The sequence below is a fragment of the Candoia aspera genome, chromosome 11, assembly GCF_035149785.1.
Source record: "Candoia aspera isolate rCanAsp1 chromosome 11, rCanAsp1.hap2, whole genome shotgun sequence".
In the NCBI taxonomy this organism is placed as follows: domain Eukaryota; kingdom Metazoa; phylum Chordata; class Lepidosauria; order Squamata; family Boidae; genus Candoia; species Candoia aspera.
In genome coordinates, this window is record NC_086163.1 from 5,855,912 (window position 1) to 5,880,120 (window position 24,209).

Consider the following 24,209-nt stretch of genomic DNA (forward strand, 5'->3'; position numbering starts at 1 on the left):
TTTTGGAGCAGTCATTAAGTGAAACACAGCAGGCATTAAGCGAACCATGTGGTTATTAAGCAAATAATGTGGTCCCCCATTGATTTCACTTGCCAGAAGTAGGGCAGAAAGGTCAAAAATGGCTATCACATGACCATGGGATGCTGCGATAGTCATAAATGTGAACCAGTTGCCAAGCACGCAAATTGTGATCACATGACCACAGGGACACTGAGACGGCCATTAAATGTGAGGACCAGTTGCAAGTCAGTTTTTCCAGCACTGTCATAAGTCCGAACCATCACTAAACAAATGGTTGTTAAGTGAGGACTACCTGTATCACCAAGAGATGGACAAGCTTTCCATGATGAGAGGCAACCCTGGTTTTAGGAGGGCAAAGGTCACAATGGGTGGGCTGGTGACTCCCAAGTTGGTGGAACCATGCTAGATGAAGATCAAAAAAAAAAAATCAGCATAATTTGTGCTGAACTGCTGCACTGCTTCATATAGAAATGCCACCAGATCAAGCTATGAAATTTAGGGGTATGTTCTGCTTTCAGTAAAGAACTAAAATCTCTGAAGGAACAGCTGCACATGCTTTGCAACAGAATGTTCACATGCTCACCTATAGAACGCAGACAACCTCCTGAGATAAAATTGATCAGGAGAGGCAGGCATTCACGTTTACAGAAAAGACGGCTGAAACGTTTCCAACACTGATCAAGAGTTTTTATTTCCATTTTTTAAAACAATAAAAACAAAGAGCTGAGTTCTGAGCAAAACTGAATCACAAAAGAGTGTTTTTTTCCCTCCAAAGTTTAAACAGCACTGAAAAGTAAGGCTTTGCAAAGGGTGTATCGGAATAAATTATCTTCACTTAAACACTGTCCAGTTTCCTTATATTCACCTTTAAATGTCCTAAAAACCTAGCCGTAAAACAGATTATTTCCATTTTTTTTTATTAATACGGGGCTCCTTCTGGATATTGGGTGATACTCCTTAAACACTTAAAAACTGCTTGCCTTCCACTGTAAACATATTTAGGAAGCCTAAGACCTTAGGAACCTCCAACATGCCTACTAGCATTTTAAGTATTTGAGAAATGCTGGAACATACCTAACAATATATCAAATAGCCCTCCGGTCTTTTGAACCTGTACATCTTATCAAGCTAATGTTAATGCGAAATGTACAATTAAAAAAATAGATCTCTGCATGCTGCCCACCTCTCGTAAATAAATGCCACCTTCCAAATGTCAGCAGAGGCTTCTCTGCGCTTTGCCTCCAGTTTTAATTCTCTTGCCCCATCCACTCACTTAACTGAAATGCTGCATTAAAAAAGCGCCTTAGAGCTTCCTCCTGACTCCTTATCCCTGGGTTTTCTCCTTGGCCGCCTAACACTGGCACCCACCGAATCAAACATCCTTGCCAGCCTCTCGGGAAAAGAATCCAGAAATGTTCAAAGCCTTCCATGAAAGGAGGGCAGGGGGGAGTTTTAATCTCTCTTTGAGCCACTTCAAAACTGCAGCAAAACTTCTGCTCCCGTGTGGCTCCTGTAGACAGCAGGCTCTGCTTCCCTGCCCCAACCCTGTAGAAACGTCACCTTTGTCCAAATGATTCTCTGTACATTTCACATGGAAAAACCTTCCTTTCCCAGAGGAGAGGAGGGCGGGATGACGGTGGTTTTTTTTTTTTTAAATCATAACCCTTCATTTGTCACTTATTTTACTACTTCTCGAAACAGCTTCATGGGTGGGGGGGGTCTGTCCTATTGGCATGGTAATCTTCAATCACAGTCCACAAACATGTTGCCCCCCATTTCCCCCCCTTGCAGCACACAGTAAGCTTTAGTAAGAGTTGCACATGGGGTCACGAAGGGGGGAAACAGATACCCCTTAAAAAAGAAATGAGAAAATCCAACCTCAAGGAAAACAATTGAACCCAAGAAAGGTTAAGTTGTCAGCCGCCCAAACACTTATTAGATATCACATGCTTTTCTACGGTGAAGATGCAGCCGACCCGATCCCTTGTCCTCGGCACCGTCTGCCGAGCTTGGAAGAGACCACCCACCCACCCCCATCACCAGCAGGGAGGGAGAGCTCAGGATGACATCAAGGTTGCACGTGGGAAAGGAACAGCAGACCAGAAGCGTTAGGAGGGATGCTGTTTCTGCAATCTTCGCTCCGCAGCGGCTGCCAACATCCGGCGGCGCAATGCGATGGGGTCGGAGGCCGCACCTTCAGCCGGAGGAGAAAGGTCTGGGGCAGGATCATCAAAGGTTTTGTTAAGGTACTGCCTGGAAAAAACACCGAAAGAGAGAGAGAGAGAGAGAGAGAGAGAGTTATTTCTGCTGATTCTAGGTACCCGTCTGGGCTTCTACAAGGTCTGTTTCAGCTACGCTAAATCCATTCATCTGCAAATACTGAGTCAGATTTCACACACCCCAAAATTCTATGCCCCACAAATGCTGGAAAGGGCCCACCCAAGTCTGTAAACAGAGAACATTGGCGTGTTTTTAAGAGCAACTGGTGCTAGTTGGCATAATCCATCTGGTCTGGCAGCCGGGCACACCCAAGTCTTCCTGAGGGGCATCTTAACTTCGGAGATTTTCATTAAGCCCTATGCAAATGTTTTCAAGCCTAGCTCCTTAGCCGTGAGGAACAGGAGTTTGCTGCTCTTTGGGGGTGGGGGGATGAAAAGGAAAAGAAAACCAAGATTTTAGATGTTTTAAAAAGGGGATGAGACAAATCCAAGCAGGATTATCAGTGCTTCTAGAGCAGTGTTTCTCAACCTCGGCAGGTTTCAGATGGGTGGACTCCAACTCCCAGAATTCCCCAGTCAGCAAGGGTGGCTGAGGAAGTCTGGGAGTTGGAGTCCACCCATCTGAAAGCTGCCGAGGCTGAGAAACACCACCACTGTAGAGCTATGCAAACCTTAACACTTCAGGGAGGGAGTTAGGGTTAGCCAGCCTCTTCCTTAAATATCTCAGCCTGAAAACACACACTTGCCACCAATTCATGCCCTGTATCAAAATAATACAAGTTCTGCCTCCAAAGACCGAACCCCACAGCAGGTGCCCCTGGAAACCTCTTTGTGTGGAAAGATCTTCCAGGAAAGGCTTTGTACTGCTGAGCACAACCTCACTATTTGCTCTCTCATTCAATTAGGCCTCGCTTACGATCGTGGGACAGGAAGGACCACGGCCGCCCCAGAGACGCACCTGCGTGCTTGTTGCAGCAGCTCGTCCTTCCTCTGGACCAACATCCGCTGCCTTTCATCAGCCGACTTGGAGAAGCGGCTGCCTCTCACTTCAAAGTCCTCCGTCTCGGCGGCTTCTACGTCCGTTTCGTTGAATTCCGCCATCTCGTCCAGCCTGGAGCCAAGCTCAAGCGGGATTCTTTCGGCCTACCGCGCAGGAGGAAAGTGGAAAAGAGAAGAAACGCTCGGTTGCATTCATTCATTAATTCAGCCAATACATTTATTACCGTGAATCCAACGGAGCACGAGAGGAGGAGGTTGGTAACAGTAATAAAATGCACACAAAAAAGATTCAGCGAAGAAAAAGCAGGTGAGAAAACAGCGAAGGTGGAAGCAGCCCTACAGTGGAAAGCTTTAAAATGTCTAAGCTTAAAAGAAAGCACAGCAAAGGTAGACACCCGACTGCTAACAGATGGAAACTTCTCATTGATTATTTCACTCCATTCCAGATCCCTGCCAGGGCTGCCCCAGATGCTGCGGGTGACAAGGATGTAGAAAGGGCCAGCTAACCAGGAACACCCTCTGCCACTTAAGAACAAGCTAAACTGGCTGCGAGAGTCAGTTTGGTGCAGTGATGAAGGCACCAGGCTAGAAACTGGGAGACTGTGAATTCTAGTCCCGCCTTGGGCACGAAGCCAAGTGGGTGACCTTGGGCCGGTCACTCTCTCAGCCCTAGGAAGGAGGCAATGGCAAACCACTTCCGAAAAACCTTGCCAAGAAAACCGCAGGGACTTGTCCAGGCAGTCTCCGAGAATGGGACACGACTGAACGGATTAAAAAAAAAGACTGGCTGCAGGTAGATTTCAAGCTAAGTTCATGGTGCCTCTGTTGACACAAGAACCCTCACTGGCAGCATGTCAGGGCTGAGCAACATGTGAGCAGAAAAACTACATTTCATTCCATTTACATTCCACTGACATCAAATACAAATAATATTACTCTGCATTTGTTATTGAGTAACTCTCTCCTGATGCATTCCAAATTATAACCTGGTAATAACTTCTGGGGATGCGGTGGCGCTGCGGGTTAAACAGCTGAGCTGCCGATCGGAAGGTCGGCGGTTCGAAACCGTGCGGCGGGGTGAGCTCTCGTTGCTAGTCCCAGCTCCTGCTCACCTAGCAGTTCGAAAACATGCAAATTTGAGTAGATCAATAGGTACCGCTTCGGCGGGAAGGTAACGGCGTTCCGTGTCGTCATGCTGGCCACATGACCCAGAAGTGTCTATGACAACGCCGGCTCCATGGCTTAGAAACGGAGATGAGCACCGCCCCCTAGAGTCGGACACGACTGGACTTTACGTCAAGGGAAACCTTTACCTTTACCTAATAACTTCTGGAGATACCTTGGGGGTTGTACTTATGTTTTTCAGAGGCCCCATGCACCTTGGGGTGTGTGCTCTATATAGTTGTGGTCCTGAATGCCTGATGGATCTCCCCCTCTACATGATCTTATGTTTTCTTTCCGTTTTTAAGCTCTTTAGCATTTTTTTTAAATGTGTAAATTTAAAGATCAAGGAAAGAGAGACAGAAGCTGTAGACGTAAGCCCTGTAGAAGTTGTGAAGGTATCATTCCCTCCCTACTGGCAGGGCTGTTTAGGGCTGCCAGAGGAAATCAGATTTCCTGGTGAGGCTCCAGAAGTTTAATACTTGCTCTCACTGACAGGTAACCATCTAATAAAAGAGTTTTCCAGCATCCCTTTTTAATACCCAAGAGCCAAATCTCCTTGTTCAAGAATTTAGGATTAAACAAAAAAACTCTTTTTTTTTACTATAGGGAAATCCCACTCCTTTCTCCTGCAAAAATAAATGAAGGAAAGTAGCTTCAGAACAGACAATTATAAATCTTCTTCATATCTTTACCCAGAAGCAGAGATTTGGGGGTGGGGGGGAAGGGGGTGTTAAGAGTCAAGATGGTAGCTGGGACTGCATGATTCCTGCCCCCCATTTAACATGCATTTTTACATTAAAAAGGGAAGGGCTTTGATCATGCTGTCGTGACCACCATTTTGATTTTTTTGACCCCACTCCCCCAAAGACTTCCTTGCCCAGAATAAGTAACTCCCTACAGAGAAAATTAACTTGGTGCAGATCTTAGCAGTCAATTTACTCTTCAGTTCTCCTCTGCTGCAATAAAGTATTATCTCTGCTGAGTCAAGCTCCACCCATCCTTGCAGTTGTCTTCAGAGCAATACAGGAGTGGTTCAATCCTGCTTTGTTCCAGGATCTGAGGGTATTTTTAGATTTTTTTTAATCCCACCTTTATTATTTTTATAAATAACTCAAGGTGGGGAACATACCCAATACTCCTTCTTCCTCCTCTTTTCCCCACAACAACAACCCTGTGAGGTGAGTTGGGCTGAGAGAGAGAGAGACTGGCCCAAAGTCACCCAGCCAGCTCTCATGCCTAAGGCGGGACTAGAACTCTCCTACCACACCTGATTGGCTCTTGGGCTGAGAGAGAGGGACTGGCCCAAGGGCACCCAGCCGGCTGTCATGCCTAAGGCGGGACTAGAACTCACAGACTCCTGGTTTCTATGTTGGAGCCTTAACCACTAGATCAAACTGGCTTTTCTGGACTAGACCCCAGCCTGGAATACCCTGGGGGTCTCCCATTCAAGAACTAACCCATCCCAACCCTGCTCAGCTTGAGCTCAAAGAAAGCCGGTGTCGCTATTACACCCTCCTTTTTCTTCCTTTGCCACATTACCTGAATGACCTCTTCAGCATCTTCTTGATCAGTACTATGCCTTTCTAAAGGGCTATTCAACGCTGGTCGAATACTGTCAGAGCGCTGTGCATGTTTAAAAAAAAAAACAGAATTAACTGATATGGAAAACATGGAACTTTTTTGACAGCTCTAAGTTGCAGCATATCCTGTATTATAGATCCTGCATGAAGCTCCCACCCCAAGACCGTGGGGAGAGCGGGGGCTTGGATCAACTAGACGGGATTCCAAGATCTCTTCTTATGCCACAACAATATGTTAGCCTCTTACGTGGTTATTATCCCGATCCATCTGCCAATTAAACCAGGTAACACAAGTACTTATAGACACACGGACATATCAAGCTTCATATGAAATTTTAATTTAAAAAACCATGAAGAGATGAATCCACAAAAGCGTCTTCCTTTCAGAAGAATTAACTGGCAGTAATCCAACAATTCTGCTCTCTTTGTCTTTCTGATGACAAATGTATTGTCTTAAAGCCACCACCTTATAAATTCAGTTTTGTGTCCTTGACGATGGGAAGTAAACAGTAACCTATTCTTTGGGCAAGGCTCTTGACTCTAGAATAATTTGAAAAGTAAGCTGCCTATTAAACTTGCTACCCCCAAAAGGCAAACCCTGTGGTTCTTTAATTTAAAGCCAACAAGGTTCAAGGTTGCCTGGGCAGAGAGGAGGAGACGCCACACAGCTCATCCCAGCCAAGTTTTACAATATTTTGTGCACAGAACGTCCCCTTTAAGAGCCTGTGGGGTGGAGCCTTTCATGTGCTTGCTAACCAACCCTCACAAAAGGAACTGAGGATTCAGAATGTGCAAAAATGCAGCTGCTCTTTCAACTATCAGTGCTGCAGAAGGCACACAGTGTTCCTGAACCTTATATATACAGAATATAAGTATTTTGGCAATTCACGGTCTGTTGCATTTGACCCACCTGCGTTGGGAAAGGCACCTGGATGCGTCCCTCTAAAATATTGTCCGTGGTTATTTCTACCGAGCGGGTCAGCTGCAGGTCCTGCAGAATGAGGTGGTAAGGAACCTGGGGAAACATCTCCTGGATTTGATGGGCCTAGGAAAACAATGCTTAAATGGTTATTATTCAGGAATTCAAAAATGGCAACCTTTAGTTATAAAAACTCCAAGCATCCATACTGTTTTTTTTTATGAAATAGAAATGCAAGTTGGGCACACACACAAAAAGTAGGGACACAGACACATTGGGGCTAAGTGGTGCATGAATTTCGAGTGGCAGTCAATTTTGTTTGACATTCCGCTCCAAAACACTGCAGGGGCCTGGGGAAAGAATCATGCGTTACCAAAGATTATTGTCCCTACTCTTTGGTACTCTTTTCTCTTTCTAGCCCCATGTTTCTCAATCTTAGCTACCTTAACAGGTGTGTGGATGGACTTCAACTCCCAGCATTCCCCAGCCAGCATCTGAAAGCAGGTATGTAAACCCTGTTCTAGCCCATTAAGAAACATAATATATTGCTATCTTTTGCAGGGGCTTAGGGCTGTAGCCAGGGCTTATGGTGACCATGGGAAGCCCACCAACCTTAGGTTATGCCTTCCTGATCGACATGAATGAATGGAAATCAGAAATCTTATGAACAGAAGGACCACGCTCAGATGTTGTATTATGATGGAACCGTTTAGAATAGAATAGAATAGAATAGAATAGAATAGAATAGAATAGAATAGAATAGAATAGAATAGAATAGAATAGAATAGAATAGAATAGAATAGAATAGAATAGAATACTTTATTGGCCAAGTATGATTAGACATACAAGGAATTTGACTTCGGTGCAAGGAATTTTAGAATTCTGCCTCAGTTGGGAACTAAGAGCGTGAAGCTACCTGCAGCTTAACAGCTTCTACTTGGACTCCTTCTGCCAGCAGGAATGACTTCACAAACCAGGGCGGATCACTAGCGTTCTCTATAGGCACTGGGAACCAAGTGCCAGTGTGGGGTGGTGGTTAAGATGCTGGATTAGCAGTAGGAAGACCCAGATTCTAGCCTTCCTGTGGAATTGATTTCTTGGTCTGGCCTACCTAGTGGGGCTGACAATGAGGGAACTCTATGAACACTACTCTGAACTCCTGAAAGGAAGCTGGAATCTAAAAGATATGAATACAGCAGGTCCCCGGTTTAGGAACACGTTCCGTTCCTAAGTCTGTCCTTAAGTCGAATTTGTATGTAAGTTGGAACCATTATTTAGCATCAGTTAGTCAAATCTTTGTCTTAATATATAGTATACATTTTACCTTTCTATGCAAATAAAACACTTAAGAAACACTTCCAAGTACGCTGAAACATCTTAAGCATAATAGTACACAAAGTAGTATTGTGTATTTCACCCGAAACATTGTGCTTAACTCAAATTTTTAATGTACTAGGCTTTATGGCAGTCCGTTCTTAACTAGGAGTCATCTGTAAACCAGGATGTTCTTAAACTGGGGACCCGCTGTATTACGTAACTCTAGGGAGAAACCAGGCCCCGTGATTCTGGCTTGGTCGGAGACGAACAAATCACAAGCTCTCCATCTGGTAAATTTCAGAGGGGACCAACCATATTCCCCCCAATATGCCAATCCCGCTTAAATTTGTCACCAAAATGTTAAAATACTGAAATCTAACAACAACAACAAAATAGCAGATTCGTCTTTGGAGTCCTGGGTGCTCTCCGAGCCTTGTTGTTTTCTTGCAGACGTTTCATTGCCAGACTAGGCAACATCTTCAGTGCAAACTATGAAACGTCTGCAAGAAAACAACAAGGCTCGGAGAGCACCCAGGACTCCACAGTTCAACCCTGAGCTACAAATATTTGCTTCGATTCATCTTTGTTGCTGTTTGGGTACATTTATTCCCCAGGAGTGGACTACAGTTTGTGAATGCTTATGCTATAAGAGAGGGGTTACCCTTTGGAGGCTCCAAAACCGGACAATGATACAGAGATAATTTCTTTATACAAATGACAGTGTGCAAAATATGAACAGTGGGGCTCACCATGGCATTGAGCTGAGAGTTGCTGGCCTGCGCGATACCAAGGATGTTGGTGGTGTGCATCACCTCAACCGAAAAGCTCGGTAGCCAGCTAGCAATGCGGGACCCTGGAGAAGAGAAATTGGAAGTTAAGATGCCAGAGGGGCCCTTCCAATTCATTTTTCTTTGCTACAGTTTTCTACATAGGCTCATGTACGGAGCGCCAACATTTATTTTGGTCGAGTCCAATCAATGGTCAAGGAGTTCAATGTAAAACAAATGGTTGGCCCCAACTCTGCTGACCTTTAGAAGGCCTATCTAATCTGGCCCTTTCCCCAGCCCCCAGATTCCCCAGCCTTAATTGGATGATGGTGCATTTCTGTTTGGATCACCATTTTATCACTTCATTATTGGTTACTGGTTTATGTGTTGCAGTTTCCTATTCTTTCTGTTCGGTTCCACGGAATTTTTCGGCAAGCTGCTCAGCATTGCTTTGGTTGAATTGGGCAGCCGTATAAATGTTTTAAGTAGATAAAAAAATACGCTGAGAAGGTAAAACAGTAGTGGTAATACAACGCGTTCTGGGTGACCGAGGGGTGATGAAAATTCCAACTCCCTCTGTTGATTCCATCATTTAAGTTCTTGTGCTTTATCTGCTAGGCTTTAAAGGAGGCAACACTTTATTTAATGAAAAAAAAAAGTGCTGCTCAAGGGACAGGAACAGAAGCTGGCAGGAACAGTTGGCAAGTCTTCCTTACTCCTTTAAGCTGCTTTTCCCCTGCAACTGCTTTTCCTGATTGCTTATTTTATTTTCCATGTGCTATATACAGGTAGTCCTCACTTAACAACCACAATTGGGACCAGAATTTCAGTTGCTAAGTGAAGCAGTCATTAAATTAATCTGACCCAATTTTACGACCTGTTTTGTGGCAGTTGTTAAGCGAGTCACTGCAGGTGTTAAGGGAACCATGTGGTCATTAAGCGAATCACACGGTTCCCAACTGATTTTGCTTGCCAGAAGCCGGCTGGGAAGGACACTGTGACAGTCACAAATGCAAACTGATCACCAAGTGCCCAAATCGTGATCATGTATCCAGGGAGATGCTGTGGTGGTTGTAAGTGTGAGGACCGGTCGTAAATTTATTTATTTATCATATTTCTGCACTGCCCATCTTGTGTTGCGATGACTCTGGGTGGTTTACAAGTGCATAAAAGAATAAAAGGTTCATTATAAATATACATAAATATAAGAATATAAAATAAAAAATCCAAGACGGTCTTAGTAAAATTCCTGGGGCCACATCAAGGAACCAACCACCCTCATGATCGACTATCCCACCTCTCGCCCCAAGCAAGATGGCATGGCCAAGTCTTAACTCCATTTCTGAAGGCTGAGAGAGTGGAGGCTTGCCTCTCCTCTGGGCGTAAATTATTCCTGAGGGTGGGGTCCACGGCAGAGAAGGACCCCCCTCCTGGACCCTGCCAATCAGCAATTTCTCATGGACGGGGTCCGTAGCGTGCCCTCTCTGCCTGACCGGATGGGATGGGTCGATGTGATGGGGGTGAGGTAGCCCTTCAGGTAGCCTGGCCCCATGCCACGTAGGGCTTTAAAGGTGATAACCAACACCTTAAACTGGACCTGGAAACAGACTGGCACCCAATGCAGCTCGCGCAGCAAAGGTGTTACATGTGCCATCTTTGGGGCTCCTAAAACTGCTCGCGTGGCCGCATTCTGAACCAGCTGTAGCTTCCGGATACTGTTAGAGGGTAGCCCCATGTAGAGCATGTTGCAGTAGTCTAGGCGGGAGATGACTAGGGCATGAGTGACTGCTCGGTTTTTCCAGCACCATTGTAAGTCTGAACCATCACTAAATGAATGGTTGTTAAGCGAGGACTAGATTTACCATACTCTCACCTGAGGGAACCCAAAGCGGTACACATCAGCAATAAACAAACAAAAAAAATCTTCCCTGAAAATCGAATAAACCAAATTAAAATAAAAGAATCCGCATGAAAAAACAAAACAAAAAAAATGAAAGGGCAGAATCTGGCTGTGCAAAAATTAAAACAAAGTTTCAGTTGCAAGCTTTTAATCTGAAAAGCTGGACAGTCCTGCCCCAACAATTATTTGCAAATGCCCCGATAAAGAGGCATTTCTAAAGCTGCTGAAGCGTTAGAAGTAGTGTGGGGGGGCGGTTTTGGCAGCTGTGCTTCCCCAGGACAGAATTCCATGCTACAATTAAAGTGACACCATTGAGAAGTCCCACTTCCTGGCCACTATTCCATAAGCCACATGGATGGGGGTTTTACAAGCAGGTGAGCACATGGGCTGGGTGACTTTCTCTTTCAGGGATAATTTATACGTTGTTCAACAACAACCACCCTGCGAGGTGAGCTGGGCTGAGAGAGAGGGACTGGCCCACGGTCTCCCAGCCGGCTTTCATGCCTAAGGTGGGACTAGAACTCACAGCTTCCTGGTCTCTAGCCCGCTGCGTTAACCAGTAGACCAAACTGGCTCTCAACATGTCTTCACAGACATCTCTTCAACATGTCTTCAGCAGACATCTTCAACAGACATGTCTTCAGCATGTCAACATGTCTTCAGTAGAGATGTGTTCAGCATGTGTTCAGCATGTCCTCAATAGACATGTGTTCAACATGTCTTCAACAGACATCTTCAACATGTCTCCAACATGTCTGCAACAGACATGTTAAGCAAAACAGTGCAAGCTGCTGAATCTTCTCAGTAGCCCAGATATTTTGGTCAAGCAAAGATGCCAGAGGAAATGAACTCACCATCAAAATGGAAGAAGTGATTGTGCTGGTTCAGGTGAGGTCTGCCTTCAGCTGCTGCCACAGGGGGCAGGTTTTCATCTAGGTTCTCTCTCTGGTGATCCTCCTGAGCATGGTGGTTGTCCACAATATTCAGCGACATTCTACAGGTTGGGCAGGAGGTGTCTTGCTCGAGCCAGGAGCGCAGGCATGAGCTAAGAATAAACAGAGAAACTTATGTGGATTTCCTAAAAAGGAAATTAAAGGGATGTTTGTTTTTGTCATCACCAAGGAAGCAACCAATTATGTAAACATTCCCTCATCATCATCATCATCACTCTGCGCATGACATCCTTCCTTGGATGGTCAAAGATTGTCCATTTCTGCTGTAGATATTTAAAAGTCAAAACCAAAATCTTTTTTTTGGTTGGAAACCAGTCTATAGCTACAGAGATCAGTAAGTAAGTAATGAAGTGGGTACCATTTCCAGCTCTGGCTTATGAACTGCACTTTTTTTGCCGGGGGGGGTGTCCCCCTGCACTCAAGAATTACCAGAAACCCTAGCCACGCGTCTGAAATGCTGGATTGCAGCTTCTGACATTCACAGACAGCAGCAGCATGTTATCCCATTTCCACAGCAGCTTTTTTCAAAGCTAATTACTTTACTTCACTTCTTCCATCTATCCCTGCAACATCCGGCTGAGAAGATGAAGAAGGCCCAAAGTCTGGGTGAAGGAGTTCTGTGTTTCAAGAAGGATTTGAAGCTAAATGATCCTCTAATACTGTGGGTATTCTCCACCCTGACCAGCTCTTAGGAGACCTAGTGACTTCATAAGGCCTAAACATCACACTTGATTCATGGTGCCAAAGACAGAAATGATGCCTTCAGTCTATCTCAGAGGAAAGAAATGATTCCTCCCAGGGTATATGGAAAAGCAGCTCTGGAGGGCTGTGCCCAGGCTGCTCAGGGGAACAAAAACGCTTGCAAGTAGGGACTAATTATCTTATTAGATCCTGCTTGAAACACTGGCAAATATTTATGGCACAGCTTGCAACGGATGATAACAAACTGGTCTTGGGACCGGAATGAGAAAAACAGCAGATGCATCTATCAAAATCACACCCTCTTAGTGACAATGAAACCTACGGCTGGGGTCGCACAACCACTAAACCAGGGATCAGCAATTTGGGCCATGTCACACAAAACGTCTCCAGAAACACTGACTTTCTCTTCTGGCAGGAGTCCCGTGAAAATACATTATGAAGTGGTCAAATCTCGTACCAATGTTCCCGCCCAAACTTTTGCAATATTTCAGGTTAAAAATCGACAAAACCTTGCGACGTTTCAGCCTAAAATATCAACCTCCTGTAAGATTTCCGTTGAGAAGACTGAAATTTTGCAAATGTTTGGGGGTGAGTATGCTTGAAATCTGGTGATGTTTCCCAATACAATAAATGGTTTTGGAGGTGTCTGGGGGCACCAATGCCATCATGCAAGATTGCATTCTTGATTTATTTATATTCAGTGTATACCATTAAATTGATCAAGACTCATAGCAGTTAATAGCAATCCAATAAAATGTCCAGAATAAGCATAATTAAAATCAAAATTGTAACCAGCATAGAAGAGCAGTAACAAGAAAGAAAGAAAGAAAGAAAGAAAGAAAGAAAGAAAGAAAGAAAGAAAGAAAGAAAGAAAGAAAGGGAGGGAGGGAGGGAGGGAGGGAGGGAGGGAAAGAAACTCCAAGACAGTAGTGGAAAAAAACAGTTAAATTGAAATTTTAAAATGGCAACAATTAATTGGTCACTAAATACTCCAGGGAAAGGTTCCATCTTCAGCAGCTTCCAGAACATAAAGAGAGAGAATGTAAGTCTTACTTCCTTTTTTTAAAAAAAATAATTTTTATCATGAGAAGATTTTACAGTTAAAAAACTACAGAAACCTGAAAGAAAAAGTAGGAAAAGAAAGTGAAAGAATACAAGAGAAAGAAAGAAAGAAAGGGAGGGAGGGAGGGAGGGAAAGATCTGAAGCAGGGTTTTTATCTGACGGATGAAACTATGGTCAAAGAGCCATTTGTGAGGGGAGCAGGCAACTTATTCTGCCCTGCCCTGCCCTGCCCCCACCCCAATGCTTACTTGTGGAAGAGGTGGCCGCAAGGGAGCTTCCGGGCGGCCTGCATGGAATCCCAGCAGATGGCACAGTCATCGTTGTTGGTGGCCAGTTCTTCAGGAGTTGCCACTGCAAACCTAGAAAAGCAAAGAGGAATGGGACGCCGGGGTGAGCAGCAGTCATCAGGTGAGGAGTACACAGCTCATTCGTTCAATATATACATGGTGGGCAAATCATGCTGCAGGTAGTCCTCGACTTACGACCACAATAGGGACCAGGATTTCCACTGTAAGTCATTGAGGTCATAAGGCAAGTCACCATGTGACTAGACCCAATTTTATGACCATTTTTATGGCAACCATTAAGCGAATCACAGGTCATTAAGCGAATCACAGGCTGTTAAGCGAGTCCAGCTTTCCCAGTGAGCATTTTTTGCCAGAAAATGGCAAAAAAGTCACAAAATGCAATCACGTGACCAGGGGACACTGCAACTGGTCATAAACGGGAGCCAGTTGCCAAGTGCCCAAAACGCAATCCTGTGACCACGGGAGGGTGCAGCATTTTGTGACACTCAGAAGTGCTCAACAGGCCATAAAGCACCCATTCGGAGGCCGTCATAATTTTGGACTGTCATTAAATGAACAGTCGTAAGTCGAGGACTACCTGTAATTATTTTGCAACTATCCTGGAGGTCACCCCCCCACCACCAAAAGAGCGAGTGTGAGGCACATATGGCCCTAGGCTGGGGTTCAAGTGTCTTGCTCCTGAATCAAAGGAGCTTGCTCACCTTGCTTCCATGTTTCCAACCACCCTCAGGTAGTTCTTATGGCGGCGAAGTCGGCGCTGAACCTCATGGAACAGGTAGCGCAGCTGCATAAAGATCACCAGGCTGGCCATCGACAGCCAAATGTTGCCAAACAGCTTCCAAATATATTTTTTCCCAAGGAGAGTGTGAAAGCAAATCACCATTGCAAGAGAAAGAACGCGAAAGAAAGAAAAGAGAATTATTTGCCAACGCCCTGCAAAAACTTCTTCAAAGAAGTGATTGTCCTGTTTGGTGCGCAGTTCTCTGTGGAGTCCTTGGTGCTCTCTGAGCTTGGCGGCTGGCTGGCAGACGTTTCCTTGCCCAGCTAGGCAACAGCTTCAGTCGAAGATGCTGAAGATGCAGAAGATGTTGCCTAGCTGGGCAAGGAAACGACTGCGAGCCAGCCGCCAAGCTCAGAGAGCACCAAGGAGTCCACAGTTCAACCCTGAGCTAGAGATATTCTTCTCTTCTCTCCTCTCCTCTCCTCTTCTGTTGGTAACATGGTTCTCTCTTGGAAGCTCCAACTTTCAGGAAACTTTTTCTCCCCCTTTCTGGCCTTACCAGAAATAAACATCTCAGGGATTCTCTTTCAGATTATTGTTTAGTAGACGCTTCCCAAAAGAAAGCCTTTGCTTTTTTGTCCTAACACAAAAGAAAACAGAGAAAGGCCTGTCTATGGGCACAGCACATCCACCAGTTGTCTGCAGCATTAAAATGAAAGGAGAGCTTTATACAAGGGCTAGATAAATGTTTACTCCCTCCTACCACAGGGTCCTCTCTGCTTCTGGAGAAACAAGTGGGATATAAAGCCCTTGAGATGGTGAGAAACGATACTCTAGAGGGCTGGGGAGATAAATCAAGGAAAAAGGAAAATTCGTATGCAGTTATCTCCTGAACCTTTGTTCGCAAGAGTCAGACCAGGGTTGGCAGCCTGTGGTTCTCCTGCTGCTGAACTCCAACTCCCAGCAGCCAACAGTGAGGGATGCTGGGAACTGTAGTTCAACAGCTCCTGCAAGGTGCAGGTTGTCCACCTCAGCTTGAGTCAGAAAAGGGAAAGGGGAACATGGGTTCCATATTTTAAGATATCTGTCCTGCACCTAGAAAGTAGATAGCAGCTATTTCTTACAATACTGACAATCCATTGAACCAAAGCCAAATGTATATAGCCACTACTATTCCCCAGGAGAATGTGAGAAAGGTTCCAGCATTTACAAATTACAACCTGAAGGCCATAACTTCATTTGCTCACACACTGAAGCATACGGTGGTCCATAAAGAGCAAAGGACAGGGAGAGCGAAGGTCTTTTGGTAACATCCGCAGTGTACCAAAATTCAGTTTCAGGCAACAACATCAGCAGGAAAGATTTTAACCACTACTTATCTCGGCCCCCAGGGAGAAAAAAATCTTGGACATTTCTGTTTGATATTACTCAAATGCATTTCAGTTTAAAGCAGGTACACAAAGCACAAAATCACTAAGAACTATGTTGGTCCTTATCTAGAAAGTGCTGCATTTGATACGGTCGATGTTTCTGCTGCAACATCGTCCCACTGCTGTAGAGACAAGTGGCAGCCCAGTCAAGGCGGTGGCTTGACTCTTCTGCAGTGGCCATGCCGTAACCCGAAAGAGCAAGCGAAGCTGAAGCTTTAAGCCTGGGTCTCCCCTCCCTACAGCCTTCTTTGTGTTTTGTACAAGTGGCAGCAACCCTAAACGATGACCCGTTCGGCATGGTTTCATGAAGGCTAGCTCTGCATCCCATCTGCCCAACACAGGATTCACGAAACGATTTATTAAACATTGATACCAGCATATGAATGTGGTGCATCAAATCCAGGGACAGAAGCATTAACTCCATGATGAAATCAGTGTAATAAACATAGGTGCCTTTGCTTTCCCAGGTGCCTTCGTGGTTGAGATCCCAGAGATGAATGATGTAACTACGTGAAGAAAAGAGAAATCTCTGAATGATTCTCCTGGCCAGTTCTAGATGGAACAGAGTAACAAAAGTTTTATTCCTAACAGATGCTAATAGACACACCTATAGGTAGTCCTCACTTAATGATCACAACCGGGACCGGAATTTCAGTTGCTAAGCGAAGCAATCATTAAGCAAATCCAACCCAATTTTATGACCTTTTTTGTGGCGGTCGTTAAGCAAACCACAGGCATTAAGCAAACCACATGGTCGTTAAACAAATCACGTGGTTCCCCATTGATTTTGCTTGCGAAGCTGGCCAGGAAGGTAGAAAATGGCAATCACATGATTACGGGATGCTGCGACTGTAATTAAGTGTGAGGACCGGTTGTTCAGTTGTTTTTTTCAGCACCGTTGTAAGTCCGAATCATCACTAAATGAATAGTTGTTATGTGAGGACTACCTGTATTAATCTCAAAATACAGATCCGGCCAGAAATTCAGGGGGCCATTTCCTCCCGCCTCCCCTCCCCCTCAGCCAAAGTGGGAATACAAATCCAATGTGCGGAGAGCAGATGTAAGTTAGGAAGGGATGTCATGAGTGCCCTGATCAATGGGGTGGAAAATGAACCTGGAGAAGGCAGCATTGCCCATCTGTGATGGTTATACTTCCATTCCTTCTGAAGCAAGGGTAGAAGTACTGTACGGGTAAAGTTGGGGGGAGAGTTAATGGGCCGATCTTTATACCTCCCTAAATCAGAGGTAATGCAAATACCTTCCAGACAGTGCTGGTCCCAGCTGCAGCAAACCCACCTATGAGCTAAATTTTGTGGTCTTGACATCGTGCAAGGGTGCTAATCTACCATCAGAGTCCCCCAGGTATTAGATCCATGTTCAACTGTTATGATCCCATTCACCCCACTGGTTTTATCTCTACAACAGACTTAACCTGGTTGCTAAAATAAGCCATTTCTCGGGTTTCCGCAACACATTAAACCAGTGTTCCTCGACCTTAGCAACTTTAAGATGTGTGGACCTCAACTCCCAGAATTCTGGGAGTTGAAGTCCACACATCTTAAAGTTGTCGAAGTTGAGAAACACTGCATTAAACCATAAACTAGCCGACTGGGCTGGCTTTTAACACACCACTCTCCAAAACCCTTTACAAATGCAGTACTAACCAGACTTGGCATATTACGTGCATGTAGCTGCTAGTTCTTTATGTACTGCATGAATGCAACAACTATGCCACAATTGTAGTATTCACCCATACATATTTTTGCAACAAGTTGTCTTTTACATTAAAAAAAAAAATGCACAGGTCGGTGACCACAATAAAGACTATCCATTCATTTTTTTTTACTACTCACAGAGACTTCCAGATTTAGTTACAAGGCTACATGTGAACAGACCCTAGTCTTCCACCTCATTCATTTGACTGTAACCCTTAAGGTATAATGTAAACCAGTCCTTCCCAACCCAGTGTCCTTCAACTGCTTTGAGACTACAATTCCCAGAATTCCTAGTCACGGGCTGGCATGGCTGAGAATTCTGGTGCTTCCATTTCCCAATGGCTGGATGGCAGCTGATTGGGAAAGGCTGATGCTCCAATCTCCAGTCCATTGAATCTGCATCCAGGTCCATTTTGCAGATATGATCAAACTTACAGTGTTTCCAAATGCCATTAGTCACGGTTTTAATATATTTGTATTTGGGTGACTCCCTTTTAGATAGCAAAACTCACATTTTGTTGCATTTCTGGAAGGTGTTGATAATTACTTCCAAACTCAAAAAGAGGAAAAGCAAAGCAGAAAAATGCACCCTCGCCCATTGGTTCAATGAATGAAAATCTGACGTTGTAGTCACGCCTTGAGTCCTCTCATGCACATTTTGTTAAGAAAATCCTACGCAAGTTTTTCATACCTGCCTGAACTTGGCTATCTTACTTACCGTAAAATCACGTGCACAGTTCTTACGGTGACAAGCAGGGACTGTAGGGGACAAGAGAAATCACTGATCATCTCTGAACCTTGAGCAGGTGCCAGGAAAACAAGCAGACTGCTTTTCCAGTCCCACAAGTTATAATACTCTTTCTACACACCACAACCACCTATGGCCAAGATCAGAAAGAGATCTTGGAGCTACATAAAGAGCTACATAAATTATGTGACTCCCTGGGCACATAGATACTGATCTCAGACCAATGGGACACTCGCAGCTTTTCACCTGCACAAAAAAATGGTCAGAGCAATTTAAAGTTTTGGAAGATATGAACTCTGGAGATAATTTTATTAAATGGGTAAGATTGATTGACACCTCTCAGAAAGCACAAATAATCATTAATGGAGGACTAACAAAACTTTTAACAAAACCCTAGGAGATACCAAAAGGGGCAAGACAAAGATGCCTGTTGTCTCCTGTTTATTTTGGTTCTTGAAGCATTGAACAGATATATAAGACAACATGACAGAATTGTGGGAGTAAAGATGAAAAGAGAAATTTATACAGTAAGCTAAGGGCATTTACTTACGATTTGGTGCTGGTTTTGGAGGATTAGTTAAAGGGAATAGAAATATTAATGGGAAAATTAGAAGAATTTGGTAGGCTAGCAGGTTTTAAGATTAATAATAGGAAGACGAAGATGTTAACAAAAAATATGAAAACAGAGGATCAAACAGAACTGATGGAGAAAACTGGTTTTAAGGCTGAGAAAAAAGTAAAATATTTGGTTATCACTAGACAAATATGAATTGTATGTTATTTCAAAACAGTTTTGTTAAGACATGGAATGAAATTAAAAAGGACATGCTAAGATGGCAGAAACTGCAATTCTCACTATTAGGGAGAATCTCTGTGATAAAAATGAACGTTTTGCCTAGAACGGTGTTTTTGTTTCAGACAAGACCTGTTTTGACAACTGATGTACCATTTAAACAATGGCAAAAAGATATACCTAAGTTTGTGTGGCAAGGGAAAAAGCCACGAGTTCAATATAAGGTTAGGATAGAAAGTACACACTGTTCAGTTGTTTCAAAGGAAAGTTTCAATTCTGTTTAAAAAGCCTATTTAAACAGTATGTTTAGATTTAGATTTTTATCAGTTTACAGCAGCAGGACAGTTTGCAGAAAACTTCTTAATTCAGCCTGTTCTAGAGAAAAACCTAATGCTGAGTCCATGGATGATTGACAGAGGAAAGTAAAGGATAAAAAAGATCAGTAATACGTAACAGGAAATGACTATTATATTAAGTAACTTGAAAGAGGAAACGGAATCTCTATTTCTAACTCTGCTAAACAGGAAAAGCTTGCAAATCCTATGGAGGATAAGCTCAAAATAAAAACTAAACAACTGCTAAAAAAACATTTTGAAAAATAAGACAGATTACATTTAACAGAGTGCCATTCAGAACAACCCAACGGCAAAATTGCTATTTAGGACATCTGCCATGCCTATCCTGATGCCAAAAAAGAGCTGAAGGTCATCAGAGATGATAGGATGAACACAAGGATGGAATGTGATGCCACTGCAGAAGGATGCAGGTATTTAAGGGGTTCCATCAATCAAGCTGACAGGCCAAAACAGACAAGATCTCCAGTCAACTGGTAAAGCTTAGCTGGAGAACTGCCTGTAGCACTCAAAGCCAACTTTCAGGGACACGACAGGCTGGAGGCGGAAATCCAGTGCATGCAACCCAAACCGTTTATAGATTTTTGATACGTGGCAAATCAAGAGTCAAAGAACTGGAACCACGTAGCTTGTGGAAAAGAAGGCCAAGCTAATATCCTGGGAATGTACTGAAGGCCGTTCTAAAGAACATGTAGGCCAGATGTGGGAGCTACGATCACACCTATTCGGAAAGCAACAGACTGAGGAAGGCCAGTACCAAGGTTTGGATATTCATTTAAAGTATAATTACATAATTATAACAACGTGAGTTGAAACTTTGAATTGTACGCCTCCTGTGTTTATCCATGAGAGGCTGGAAGAGGGGCGTTCCTGGCTCCCAAATGCGGTAATCCTGAACTACATATAAACGAAGTTAAGAAACTTAATGGGCAAAGATGTTATTGAAAACGGGCTACATCTTCCAATGATTCGCCCCTCTCGTTCAGGCTTCGCCCAACAGAGCGTTACTTGCTCAGCAGACTGAGTGTTGAGTCCAGCAGAAATCATACAAACGTTGAGCAGAATACAGTCATGACAGCAATTCACTGGCTACTCACCAATAGGAGAAGCCATTTCCAGTATATTCCGGCTAACGACGTAACAGAAATATAACCACCACCACCGCCCCACGCACAACGAAGCTTGAAAGCCTAAAAAGCACTGCTGTGTGATTTGACCAGAAATCTCACCTCCGCAGCCATAAAAGACAGCGTGTGCATTCCATGAGCATAGCCAATGACGCCACACATCACTGCAAGGCCACAGCAGGAAAGCAACAGGGCAACCAGGAGGGCCAGGACTCGAATGTGGCTGTTCAGTGGAGTGGTGGGAGAAAAAGACAGCTGAAAAACACAAACAAACGGGTCAGAAGATACCCACTGCCCACTTTGACCACCGGTGTTCCCAGTGAAGACCATTCAGAAGATCTGCCAGAAGAACACCTCCATAGCTTGCCTTTAAGGAGATCCGACGAACAGTTTCAGATTGGCCCAGGGTTTCTCAACCAGGGTTCTGTGGCACGCTAGGGATTCCCTGGGAGATCACGATTTATTTAAGAAGTTATTTCAAATCCGGGCAACTTCACATGAAAGAGGTAAGTTTCATTCTTCATTTTTAGTTTAGGAACACTGTTAATGCACCTATACGAATATCATAATTTCATAACTTCTGGCCTGTATTTGAGCCTGAATGTGCAGGGCTTCCCCAAGGCCTGAAAAATATTTCAAGGGTTCCTCCAGGGTCAACAGGTTGAGAAAGGCTGAATTAGCAGCTCCTGGCAGATTCACTGTCCTTACGGAGGTTCCTGCAAGAAGAGCCAAGCTGGATCTGGCCCTAAGCCCACTGAGTCCAGCATTCTGGGTCACCCAGTGGCCATCTGGATACCTATCTGAGAAGCTCACAGGACAGGACAGGATGGCCACAGCCCCCTTCCCCTGTTGCTTCAAATTCCACAATTTAATTATGTGCTGCGTGAAAAAGTTATTTCCTGCTATTCACCCTGAATCCCCGTGCATTTAGTTTCAGAGGGTGACCTCAAATCCTAACCTTGTAAAACAGGAAGAAAGAATACCCTTTTACAGGGAAACTGCCACACCCCTTAATTACGTTGTCACCTTTTGTCACCTTTTATAATATGAGTTTTTAAGGAGGGGATGACCACAAACTCTACACAATACTCCACGGGTGATTTCAACCCAGGTATCTGTAAGGCCATTCACTATATCAGCAGTTCCACTTTTAATGCCCATCGTAAGGATTTCAAATATAATCCTTCAAACATCACTTTACACTTGTCTTATACAGAAGCACTTCCTTCTTTTGGATGGGGCGCTCGCCAGAGCGAAAACAAGGGCACTTCCAGTATTATTTATGGGCCAAAGCTGTGCTCCAAAAAGTTGCTAGCAAACCCACATAAAAAAAAAAAGTGGGCAAAACAAAGACCAAAAACACATTTGAATGAATTAAATTTAAATTTAAATTAGCAAGTGCATTGAGAGTGGTCAAAATAACCATTCATTCACTCATTCCAATTTATATGGGCAACCATCACACTAAAGTGACTCTGGGCAGCTCCAGGTTTATTATTCATTATTATGACACTCCCAATGCATTTAATAACCTTCTCTCTCTTTAAAAGCTACCATTTGGTGACAAGGGCCCTGAGCCTATATGTGACACAGTCTGTACCCCCAGAAAAGAATTAACTCACAAGTGCAACCAGAACAGGAGATCAAAAGGAATTTTGGAAGGGTTTGCACTACAGGTAGTCCTCGCTTAACGACCACAATTGAGACCAGGATTTCGGCTGCTAAGTGAAGCAACCCACTTCTACCTTTTTTTGCGGCAGTCATTAAGCGAATCACCATGGCCATTAAGCGAACCATGTGGTCGTTAAGCAAATCATGCAGTTCCCCATTCATTTTGCTTGCCAGAAGCCAACCCGGAAGGTCAAAAATGGTGATCACGTGACCACGGTGACGTCATAAATGCAACAGTCATAAATGCAAACCGGTGAAATTGTGAACATGTGACCCGTGGGGACTCTGCAACAGTCATAAGTGGGAGAACCGGTCATAAGTTGTTCTTTTCAACACTGTTGTAAGTCTGAACCATCTCTAAATGAATGATTGTTAAGTGAGGACTGTCTGTAATCCAATTACTCCATTACTCCCATCTAGCTTTTTGGCAAGGCATCCAAATTTGTGGACCATTTCATGCAAAAAATAAAAGTGGAAAGTGATTCTTGCACCTCAAATATCAAACTTAGATGCCCTGGTGACAGGTTGGTGATAGGGTCCTGTGTACATGAAATCCCCCATCCCTTGGCCCAGATCCCTGAGGGGGGGGGAAACTTACATATTCAAACCTGTCCTTGCACAGCTGCACCATCAGATGTAAAAACACAAGCCCAGAAAACCAGAGGCACCACATGACCACTTCTTCTACTGTCTGGACATTTAACACACCAAAAATAAAAATAAACTTGTAGAAGATGAAGTTCCAAAACTTATCCTTGAGATGCTGAAAAAGATGTGCACATATTATTATTACTCTTGTTTTTAAAAGTCATGCTACACATTGTGAATTATTATGCAGTAAGATAAACTATAATTAGCTTACATATGATCTGGTCATACATAATTTACTTAAGGTTTATTCTAAAACTAAAATGCATACTGCCAAGGCATTTTTGCATAACCTTTCATGTTTTTGGAATTCCACCTTAAAATTAATCATCTTGTCTGGTGGCTCAGGTAATAAAAATAGGTGAAAATGCACATTAAAGAGCAAGAATCTAATGAACATCGTTCACCCGTTTGTGAAATATGACAAAGTTAATGGTCATTCCAAACAAGGATTTCTTACCTGCCTTTCACTAACACGGAGAGGACCAAAAACAATGGTCTGTATTAGCTTTGCAATTAGCATTAGAATGCAACAAGCTGTATTCACCAGCACCTGGGGAAAAAAGAAAAGAAAAGAATAAAAGAACAGAACAAGTTTGAAAGTTTAGCCCATCTGCCTACTTGAATCTTAAGAACAACAGCAGCAGCAAAACTCCCAAAACTCAGATCTACTTGCCAAATTATTTCCTTTCAGACACTGGGGACAAAATGTTATACCCAGTTAGGACAGCCAACAGCCACGCCAGCCGTGAAAGATGGGAATCCACAGCTACTGTTAATATAGCATCTCTTCAAAATTTATCACCAAAATGATGTGCAACAAAAGAAGAAATGCATAAAAACAGTCAAAGACATATTAATACAACCTTGTCATGTTTCAAATTCAGAATATTTCAAACAAGTTAGATGGTCAAGTTAATAAGATACATCCAACATATCTGGGGAAAGGCTGCTAGATAATGTTTCTCCCTTGTCAGTTTTACGTGTTCTGGAAGATGCTCTTGCGGCACTTTGGAGACAAAAAGTGAAAGGTGGTTTGGAATACACCTGGGTCTGCACAGAACATCTGCTGGAAACTCCTGCAACCAAAA

The 24,209-nt window shown here is 43.7% G+C and overlaps 1 protein-coding gene across 1 annotated transcript in view; it reads right to left on the bottom strand.

The window, feature by feature from the left end:
• Nucleotides 1-693: 693 nt before the first annotated feature.
• Nucleotides 694-24,209, bottom strand: part of AMFR (autocrine motility factor receptor) — a 31,603-nt gene continuing 8,087 nt past the window's right edge. The window contains exons 2-14 of the mRNA XM_063313234.1: nucleotides 23,579-23,671; nucleotides 23,069-23,233; nucleotides 20,902-21,054; nucleotides 18,497-18,537; nucleotides 16,437-16,569; nucleotides 14,614-14,756; nucleotides 13,853-13,963; nucleotides 11,741-11,931; nucleotides 8,969-9,072; nucleotides 6,894-7,028; nucleotides 5,943-6,026; nucleotides 3,195-3,383; nucleotides 694-2,270 (exon numbers count right to left, since the gene is read on the bottom strand). Of these exons, the coding sequence (XP_063169304.1) occupies nucleotides 2,130-2,270; nucleotides 3,195-3,383; nucleotides 5,943-6,026; nucleotides 6,894-7,028; nucleotides 8,969-9,072; nucleotides 11,741-11,931; nucleotides 13,853-13,963; nucleotides 14,614-14,756; nucleotides 16,437-16,569; nucleotides 18,497-18,537; nucleotides 20,902-21,054; nucleotides 23,069-23,233; nucleotides 23,579-23,671 (1,683 nt within the window). The 3' untranslated portion in view covers nucleotides 694-2,129. The remainder of the gene's footprint in view (nucleotides 2,271-3,194; nucleotides 3,384-5,942; nucleotides 6,027-6,893; nucleotides 7,029-8,968; nucleotides 9,073-11,740; nucleotides 11,932-13,852; nucleotides 13,964-14,613; nucleotides 14,757-16,436; nucleotides 16,570-18,496; nucleotides 18,538-20,901; nucleotides 21,055-23,068; nucleotides 23,234-23,578; nucleotides 23,672-24,209) is intronic.